At 39.2% G+C, this 10,880-nt stretch overlaps 1 protein-coding gene across 1 annotated transcript; it reads right to left on the bottom strand.

Annotated features, from left to right (window-relative positions):
- Nucleotides 1–4,247: 4,247 nt before the first annotated feature.
- Nucleotides 4,248–8,428, bottom strand: map1lc3cl (microtubule-associated protein 1 light chain 3 gamma, like). The gene is made up of 4 exons (XM_089020988.1): nt 8,241–8,428; nt 5,925–5,980; nt 5,755–5,861; nt 4,248–5,677 (listed from the first exon to the last, which is right to left on the bottom strand). Exons 1-4 carry the CDS (start codon nt 8,299–8,301, stop codon nt 5,488–5,490), a joined length of 414 nt encoding a protein of 137 aa, XP_088877114.1. The 5' UTR covers nt 8,302–8,428; the 3' UTR covers nt 4,248–5,487.
- Between the last annotated feature and the right edge of the window lie 2,452 nt (nt 8,429–10,880).

Genomic DNA, 10,880 nt, shown 5'->3' with positions numbered 1-10,880 from the left:
GAAGGATCCCCCCCAGCAATAAACTATTGACATGTTCCAATTTTCACACATAATCGTTACTGGCAAAAGAATGGAACAGGGCCATCTCTGCACTGTACAGTACTGTCCTGTATTGCATCGGTCATAGCTTTCATTTTGACACTCTCAATGTGCATTTTTTCAATCCCAGTAATCCTCCATTTTGTACAACGAAAGCTAAAACAGTTCGCTAGCTAGCGTTTAGAAATGAAGGAAAAGGGATGCCCATTTTAAGGTAAGGTGAGTTTTACATTATTTGAACATTATTATTATGCTGATGACCATATTATATTGGAGCTCAAATTGCGAGTAGTTTTACTTTATTTCAATGTTATTTTGCCGATTACCCATTTTATATTTGCTTTTGTGGTCTACACTTCCACTTCCGGGTTGAGTTGGCGCGTGTGGGCGCCGCTGCTTACCCACACCCAGAAAAACTTATCCTGTGACTGTAAAGTCTCCTTTAGAGTTTTGAAAGGCGCTTATAAATACATTATTATTATTATTTGGGAGTTTATACTTTGAAGAGGTCACCAATGTGACGTCGACAGGCAGGAGGTTCACCTCAAAGGTGAGTAAACATGAATAGACTGCCGGCCATTTCTAAAAATAGCTCACCGGCGATGGGGCATTGTGATTTTCTCGGAATGGTACCATAGTTTGAAACTATTAACCCTAAAAGACTGAAGAGAAAAATGTGTTTCTTTTTTGTAAGTATGTGTTTGGATAATATTGAAAGTAATTTGAGTACATTGTTTTTTTTTTTAATACGTGTGCATCAAACTGCCATACTTGAGCCATCGTTAGTATCCCAACAAGTAGCTGTAAGTTTCAAAAAGGTACCATGATCATGCGATGCTAAACTTTGGACAAAAGTGAGCAAATATTTCAATACATTCTTGATATCTACTGCCCATTTTTGTTCAAAATTAATCTGACCACGATCATGGCACAGTGCAGTCAACGTAGAGGAGCCACAAAGCAACGACTCCACGACACAGGACATCATCTTTGCTAGCGGTTGACAGCCACCGGTCCGTTGCCGCACTACAAACCTGCAAGCTGTGAGCCAATAAACTTTAGCATACGTGACGACACAACCTTGGTTTGCAAGTTGAAATGTAAAAGAATCTACCCCAAGTTAAATCATAAGATATGAACAACCAGGGGTCTCCAAACGTTTTGCAAAAAAGGGCCAGATTTGTTGAGTTAACAATGGCAGACGTTCTTTACAAGTAACAGCAATGAATTTAAATTCATTTCAGTGAGTAATTTTGTGTCCTACATTTGCTTTTTTTTAATTTTCATTTCAGCTATCTTAAGAATGTGTTCTGGTTCATTTGAAACATGCATATCAAAATTGAATTGACATTGACAGTCAACTTTACACCTTTAGTCGATTGTCGCATTTTAGAAAATTAGGGGGGCTCATTGAGTACTAGTTTTCTGTTTCTACTTGAGCCTCTAGATGGCAGCACTTAGGACACACAGGCTACAATGCTACGGCCCAATGTATGAATTCTACATGTTTTTATGTGATTTTATGACGGAGGCTGCGGGCCGGATGAAAATTGACCACGGGCCGCATTTGGCCCCCGGGCCAGACTTTGGACATGTGCGAACAACCATACGCACCCACATTTACACCATCACAGACGGGGGAAAATATATACATATATTGTGAAAATATTGATTCTTCTTAATAATGTGTGTTCTGCTTATTTATTTGATTGATTATAGGATTGTTTGTTGTTGTTGTTGCTATTCCTAAATTGATTCCAAAAAGTAAACAAATTGGGTCCACAAATGGAACAGATTAACTCTATTTCACTTTATTCCAATGGTAAACATTGCCTTGATGAACATAATTGAGTTTGCAAAGCGAAACTGTATGGTGAAACAATATGGATGAATATAATAATGTTGCTGCATCAAATATAAATAACAACAGATTCACCTTCCGAGACTTGATTCAGATCGTCTATGAATATTATGTGAACGGCGATCCACAAATCTTATATGTATGTGACATTGTATCACACTAAAGCAACATGTCCAAAATGAGGCCTGGGGGCCAAATGCGGCCTGTGGTCAATTTTCATCCGGCCCGCAGCCTCTGTGACTCTCCCACCTCCTCCCACTCCATTCCATCAAGCCCTCAACAACCATCACAAAGGTAAATAAAATTACTTTATTATATAGTACGGTTTATTTCTTTAATTACAATATCATAACACGTTTATCATACATAAATAAATAATCTGTACAATTTCAAAATTGTACAGATGACGGCTGAAGAAACCTTCTCATCGAAGGACCACTCCTGTACGACTGAGAGCTTACACAGACATACATAAATAAGGTATATTTTATGTAGTTTTAAGGCTTATTTAGTAGAAAATTATGTTTTTGTGGATCTGGGAACGTATTATTCTCGTTTTAATTGTTTCCAATGGGAAATTAATGCTTGGGTTACACACTTTTCACCTTACACGCACTTTCTGAGAACCGATTAAGTTCGTAAGCCAAGGTATCACTGTATATGAGTAATTGACTGAATGAGCCCCCCAATTTTCAAAAATGGCAACAATCGAACAAATGAGGAAAGTTGACCTCGAGGGCCGACGATTCAAGGATGGTTGGAAATCGGACTATTAAACATTGCGAAGTTGTGTCGCTTCATCTCATTTTGACCTCCTTCTAAAATCGCACAAAGCTGCCGGAATGTCCACAATGATGTGAAGTGAGGCGAGCCATGATTTGATATCTCTGTGTTTTTGTTGTCTGTGTGTTGACACAGACTGCCGCTCTCCTACTCGACAGTGTATCTCTCCAATACATTCTTTCCCTTTTCCTGTCTTCTTCCGATAGGAACACACTCATCACCACTCCCCATTTTCCCCACTTCCTTCCTTCTCGGGTCATTATTTGCGGCTTCACAGCCTCACCTTGTTTCCTGCCCCTTTCCTATTTCTTTGTTTCCATCACCTTTCACAACTCAAAAAAAAAATAATAAAAAATAAATAAAAACCTATGACACAGTGAACCTTGCAGAAACGTATGTAATTAATAACAAACAGTGCGAGTTCTCAGAGGCCATGTGGGGAATTAGCCACCTGTGTGTCAACGAACATTCTGTCGAGTACAGGCGGGAGGGGGGGCAACATTCTTGTAAGAATTACATTTTTAATTGAATAAAATAATCCCTCAAATATCACATTTTGGTTTGGGAAATTTTGTTATGCTTTTGTTAACTTTGTGGCCATCATTCCAAAAGGTATGTTTAATATAAACCAAGAGCACACCTTAAATACAGCGAAACATCATACTTCTATCTATCTATCTATCTATCAATCTATCTATCTATCTATCTATCTATCTATCTATCTATCTATCTATCTATCTATCTATCTATCTATCTATCTATCTATCTATCTATCTATCTAGCTATCAAGCTCTATCTCTCTAACTCTATCTAGCTAGCTAGCTAGCTTTATTTAGTTAGCTAGCTCGATTTAGCTAGCTGGCTTGATCTATCTATCTATCTATCTATCTATCTATCTATCTATCTATCTATCTATCTATCTATCTATCTATCTATCTATCTATCTATCTATCTATCTATTTAGCAATCTATCTAGCTAGCTCCATTTAGCTAGCTAGCTAGCTCTATTTAGCTAGCTAGCTAGATAGATGGATGTCAGGAAACTACAAGTGGAATGGCAAAACTTTATTTTGAGTGAATCAGAGGCTCTGTTATTGGCTCCAGGTGTGTGATAACTCCAGTTTATCATGAATTTGAATGTGACTCAGGCAGCCATGTCTTAGTTTTTAGAGCGCACTGTTAAACATTGTTACATACATCTTTAAAATGTGTAGTTTAAAAAACAAATAGATTTGAGCTGTATGAATTGGGGGGGGAATCTTTTGAAATTATTTCGTTTTCAATCATACAAACGTGGCCGTGTTGACGATTTATAGCGATTGTATGGCACCCTTCCCAAAGTCAATTGGGATCAAAAACGGACCCCATGGGATGTATTTGCAGAATTTTTGAGGGCCTGGTAGCCCTTACTCCAAGGTACCATAGCGGGGACCTGGGAAAAAAATCCGCCTAGCAACCAGTTAGAATTTATATTTAGCTTAATAAATGTTGACCTTGGAACTGCGTTCACCCTTATAAAACATTTCTAAAAGTAGCATATCACTGTTTTCACACCGAGTCGATGTATTAAAAGGATCTTTATTTCTTTTTGAACAACGAAACACATCACAGTGCCTCAAATGGTCCTCTGGGGACAAGAATTCACATTTTCGAGGAAGGAAGAAGTGATGCAAGGCAGGTGGATTAAGTGCGACGAACGAATGACGATCATCATGACTTTAAGCCTGTTCCTGCGCCGTGCCGGCTCCAGCGCCACTTAGCTTTGTTGGTATTGCACTTCTCCCGCCAGCTGTCATTGAGAGCCAATGATATGGATATTTGTTTAAAGTACAACCGACACCTCCGGACAATTTGTGTCCATAATTTGTAAAATCACTTGAAATGACTTTTAATGAGCGTATTTTACAAAGATTCCACCGCATATAGCCATATTTTACGTTTTAAGACTCGTGCTGAATAGTCAGGAAGTCTTGTTTTCGAGTTGATGACGATGCCCTAGGTGACGTCACGGAGGCAACGCCCGTGACCGAGAAAGCGACGCACAATGCATTTTGGGTACTTTTTTTCGTCTGAAAACACCGTGTTGATCGCGAAATTAGAAGGAAAACTATGTAAATAACGCGATGGTGATAGTTGTGTGTCGCAGCCAATTGCGGTAACACGCGGAAAGAAGGTGTAAATTTATATAAATTTCCAGAGGTCAAATCAGCCCATTTCCAACTTGTGCGCCATCTTGTCCATTTTCTGCGCGCTACATTGGAGTCCAGACGGCTCTAATTGATACGGAAGGACTTCTTTAATCGATTGCAAACATTTATGCTTTCCACTTCAGAACTATTTCAATCATATTCATAACTGGATGAGTAACAAGAAAGCATCTTCTCCGAATCTGAACTCTCTGAAGCCATTGTTTTGATTCTGGAGCAAGGCAGTGTGTGACCAATAGTGACGTCATGAACAAGGGGGAGGGACTTTCTGAATCTGCCCAGTTCCAAGCTCATTTCGTGGCAATTTCGGGCCATAAGTCATTTTTATTGGTGTTTTGCCTTTGACTAAAAATATCAGCCTGCGTGTTTTGGGTATTTTAGATGCTCTAAAATGTTTTTCTGATGTCAGTTAGGAAACAAAAAAAATGGTGTCGGTTGCCCTTTAAGTTTCTGGAGCTGTATAATCACATTACTTGATGAATTTTCTGTCTTGGTTGAACAGATCAGCTTTGTGGGATCAACAGCGCGTCAAGCATCTCTCGTTTGGACACGGTCCAAATGTCGACAAAATGGGCCTCCCGAGGTTACTTGGGTGGGTCAGCAGGGCGGCCTTCCCGCCGGTTGCGGTGCTCCAAACATTTCTTGCGAGGCGTAGGTGATGTAGAGAAAACCGTCGGGGTCTCTGTAGTGGGAGTAGACCTCCCGCATGCTGGAGGACATGCAGGACATGCTTTTCTCAGCCACGAGCAGGAAGAGAGCCTGGGTTGAATCCAGGTCGATTTTATTCCTGAGAGGACAGACAGAATCAGATGTGTGAACAAGGAAGAAGCAAAAGATCCGAAACTTGAGGTGAGCTGGTTTTACCTTAACAGGCAGAGGAACTGACCCAAGGTGAGCTCAAAGGGAACCAAAAACTTAGTTTTGTCCAATAGCGGGAGAGTCTTTTCACGGATATAACGTTCCACAATAACCTGGAACACAAAACAGTTATCAGCTAGCGGACAAGTCTGAGAAACGAAACGGGAGCAACTCACAGGCAACTTGTTGGGGAATTTGGAGCGAATGCTGTACACTTCATCTTTTCTTGTTTCTAGGCAGAAAATACAAACATTGTTTTATTTCATTTTATTTTGTGATTTAAAAAAAAAAAAGCAGTTCATGATGTAGAAAAAAAAAACAACCTGAATATTTAAGCGCAAATCATCTTAAAGGACAACCGACACCTCTGGACAAGTTGTGTCCATAATTTGTAAAATCACTTGAAATGACTTCTACTGAGCGTATTTTAATAAGAGTCCACCGCATATAGCTATATTTTACGTTTTAAGACTCGCGCTGAATATTCCGGAAGTCTTGTTTTCTTGTTGATGACGATGCCTGACATGACATCACGTCTGGAACGCCCCTGACCGACAAAGCGACACACAATGCATTTTGGGTACTTTTTTGGTCTGAAAACTTCGTATTGATCCGTGTTGATGGCGAAATTAGAAGGAAAACACATAAATAACGCGATGGTGAATCGTTGTGTGTTGCACCAAGGCTACTATTTGATAATAGTTGACACAAATGCCCAGATAAATCAGCCCATTTCCAATGGAGCTTGGGCGCCATCTTGTGCATTTTCTGGGACGCTACATTGGAGTACTGACGGCTCGATTTGAGACGGGTGGACTTCTTTAATCGATTGCAAACATTTATGCTTTCCTCTTCGGAACTATTTCAATCATATTCATAACTGGATGAGTAACAAGAAAGCATCTTCTCCAAATCTGAAGCCATTGTTTTGATTCTTGAGCAAGGCAAGACGTCCTGGCGTGACATCACGAAAAAGGGGGTGGGACCTTCTGAAATTCAGCATCTTCGGGGTCATTTTGAAGTAGTTTTGGGACCTCATTTTTTATTGGTGTTTTGCATTTGACTAAAAATATCAGCCTGCGTGTTTTGGGTATTTTAGATGCTATAAAACGTTTTTCTGATGTCAGTTAGGAAACAAAAACATGGTGTCGGTTGTCCTTTAAGACTGCCATTATCTTTACTAATTTAGAAGATGGTCCTTCCTGACTCAAGGCTAGTACAGTATACCTGTCAACGTATACATTTTCCATATATTTTATGCTTTTTTAATCATTTCAAATAATGTACGGCATACTACAACTTCTTTAAGGGAAAAAATGTTTTAAAAAACTGTGAACCAATCTTACAAAGACCATTTTGGTTCAAATACAGTTGGTCTCGACTGCTGGTAGCTAACGACAATGCTGCCTCCGATCGCTACTTTTGACGCGGTAATCCTCAATCGTAATTGTTTTATTTCTTTTTATTGCTGCATACAGTCTGATTGATAAAAGCATAACGTGCACATACACGGTACACTGTCTCCATTTCCCCTGGGGTTCACATTTTTTGGGTTTTCTTTTCATTTCAAATCATGTACGCCGGACTACAACTTTTATACGGGAATTGTAATCATTTATACGAGCAGCTATTAGCCAAGGTTGACAGGTACTGTATGATACAGTTAACGAAAGAAATAACAAAACAACAAAAACTTGGATTGACAAAATAAAATTTTAAAAAAAAGTTTGTTTTGGATGACTAAGTGAAATGACATTTTACATTTTACAGTGCTCAACAGCACAACTTTAGTTTGCTGACGAAACTCTTTGTATGAGGAAACATCCAACACATTCAAAGAAGTACAGAAAATAATAATAAGAATAATACATTTCATTTATAAGCGCCTTTCAAAACTCTCAAGGCCAATTTACAGTCACAGGTTGTGATCAAAAAACTAAAAATAAATCATATATATATATATATATATATATATATATATATATATATATGCTTCTACTTCTACTACGACTACTTCCTCTACTTCTACTTCTTCTACTTCCACTTCTACTACTGTACTTCGTATTCTACTAATTCTACTGCTACTACTACTTCCTCTACTTCTTCTACTCCTATTTCTACTTCGACTATTTCTTGTACTTCTACATGTTCTACGACTACTTCATTTACTTCTACTATTTCAACTACTTGGAATACTTCTACTGAGTGAACGCTGGCGCGTGTGGCTGCCGCAGCTCACCCACAGAAAAACTGATGCTGTGACTGTAAAGTGACATCGAGAGTTTTGAAAGGCGCTTCTAAATCAAATGTGTGTGTGTGTGTATGTATGTATATATATATATATATATATATATATATATATATATATATATATATATATATATATATATATATATGTGTGTGTGTGCGTGTATATATTATATTGTTATATATATTATAAGTACACGAACATATTTTTCTGACTTTTCCCATTTTCATTTCGTATCACTCACCCAAGCACTTCCGTTGCTTGAAGGGCATCCCCATTTCCATGGATTTCTCAAAGGGTGCCATCTTTGTTGCTTGCTTGTGGTGGTTTGCGGGGAACTGCGGTGCTGGAGAAATGTTGCGGCTGTCTGTGGCCCGTGGCTCACGTCGATGTCCCCTCGGGTGGAAGTTTGCAAACCCCGAGGAGATACGGGAGTCGGGGTGGCTTTATAGGCGAGCGTATAGGGAGGAGTCCCCCCGCCCACCCCACCTGCCAAAAAAAGTGTGGCCCTCAGTAGGGTCTTCACACGTACTGGTTATCTGACTTCGCATTCCAACAGTCATGTGGGCTGTCAGGAGGGGGACACGAAGGCCAGGAAAAGGAATCCAGATGAGGTCATACTCATCATGACAGAGCATCTGATGACATTTTTATCATTTCATTGTCCCGGCTTGACAAATTAACCTCCTTGCCTGGGTGGCCATGATGAGATTACATAACACGGGAAGTGCAAAGCCAACATTAATATCCGTGTCAGCAAAGTAGTCGTAAAAGCAATATCGATGGCTCCTCCTGGTATTTCAGCTCTCACAACTGCGAGGCAGGCGTGTTCCCATCACCATGCAGATAGACACCTCCGCAATCCTCGTCAGGATAAAGCAGATCGGATAATAATAATAATATAATTATTATCGTAACAATAATATATTTCATTTAAAAGTGCCTTTCAAAACTCTCAAGGACACTTTACAGTCACAGGATAAGTTTCTGCAGCTAGCCTTCACTTAACAAAGTCAAAGAAATGAAAAGCTAAAATTAACAGTGTTTTTTTATTTATTTATTGTAATGAGTACAAAGTAGTTATAGTAAATATAATGGATAGAGGGATATTTGAAGTCTATTTGGGAATTATTACTTTTTGTATTTAAACAATGTTAAACTCACGCTCTCGCGTAATAGTTGTATTAAGTTCATCCTGTCTACTTGATATCTAATTTAAAACAGGCGGAAGTATACGCCGAAACATGTCAGGTATTTGAAACACCTACAATACACTGTCTGTAAGATAAGAATCTGTTTTAAATTAAACTTGCACTGTTTCTCTGAAAGATTTTGTCCGAAAATTTTAGTATCCAACGTTGTTTGCAAATTACACATCATTTTATAAACACATAAACGTTGTTTGCAAATTACACAATTTTTTTTGTTGGGAGAGAAGTAGGACAAAATGGTCATCTTTGACTCATACGTGCTCGACAATCCAGTTCTAAAAGGTTTTGTGGCAAAGGTCAATGGGCAGATTACCATCCTTTACTGGATAGTACCGCCCTCTGCTGGTCAAAGGATGCTACTTGTCAACAACACAATACAGTGAGATCTCAATTTACGAACTTAATTGGTTCCCAGACCGAGTGTGTAAGGCGAAAAGTGTGTATCTCAAAAAAAAAATCCCATAGGAAACCATTAAAATGGGAATAATCCATTCCCGGGTTTCCATAAAATATACTTTTCAACTAAATAAGCCTTAAAACTACACACGACATACCTTATTCTATGTATAATAAATGTGCTATTGTATTGTAATGAAAGAAATACACTGCATTGTATCATAAAGTCATTTTATTTACATTTGTGATGGTCATTGATGACTTGATGGAATGGCGTTGGAGGTCGAAGGTCAAAGGGAATTGCTGTTTGGAAAGAGGCACATTACATGAGGACTGTAATTAAAGAAATAAACTGCTGTAAAATAAAGTTTTATTTACCTATTTGATGGTCGTTGATGGCTTATGGAAGGAGAGTCACCTTCCATAAGGACTGTTGGTAACTTAGCCTCTGGTGTGGCTCCTCTTCTTTTTTCTTTGGAGACTCCTCATCATTTTTTGCTGATTTAAAAAACTCATAATTGACACCTTTTGCTTTCTGACTTGTAAGGTCTTACGAAGCTGAGGCATCACATTATAGTTCATCATGTTGATGATTGTCATAGCCACAGTCTTTTCTGAATGGTAAAAGCCTGCACATCATTCCACTTTGCCAACATTGCCTTTATGAGCTCGCTTGATGCTGCATCCATCTCCTCAGATGTTCTCGAACCATTGATCGTTACTGGCTTTAAAATCCTCAATAAGCGCCGAACTTCCAGGTTGGCGCATGGCGATATCAGTGTGAGTTAGCCATGCTTTCTCGAATAAAATAGCGCTGTCGCAGGATAGCTGCTTTTCGTTAATCCAAATTAACAGAAGTTTTTCAACTCCTTCGATTGCCCGAGACGTCGCTTTGAGAGCACAGAAACACCTTTTGCAACAGACGCACCTTTGATGACTTTTCTGTTCCGGAGAATGGTAGCAATGGTTGATTTAGCCTAGCCGTGCTCGTGCCACAAACGTACACCTCGTTCGTGTTTTTCAATTATCTCCTTCTCAGCGACGTTGATTTTATTTTGTGTTTTCTTGGGCTGAACATGAGCCTGTGGTGGGGTTTTATTCGGTCCCATCATCGTAAAATTATCAGCAAAGAGCTTCAAGTAGGCGATCGACGTGTGCATTCAATTTCTCCACTGTGAGACTAATAAAGGCAAATCCAATCCAATCCAATGAGAGGGGGTGTGGAAAGTAGCGCCGGCTGGAGCGCTGTTCGGTTGTGTGCTTCCGCCGAAGATCAC

The sequence above is a fragment of the Hippocampus bargibanti genome, linkage group LG02, assembly GCF_051943395.1.
Source record: "Hippocampus bargibanti isolate YZ-2025 linkage group LG02, ASM5194339v1, whole genome shotgun sequence".
NCBI lineage: Eukaryota > Metazoa > Chordata > Actinopteri > Syngnathiformes > Syngnathidae > Hippocampus > Hippocampus bargibanti.
Note: the sequence above shows the minus strand (reverse complement) of the source record. Positions and strands in the feature narration are given on the sequence as shown.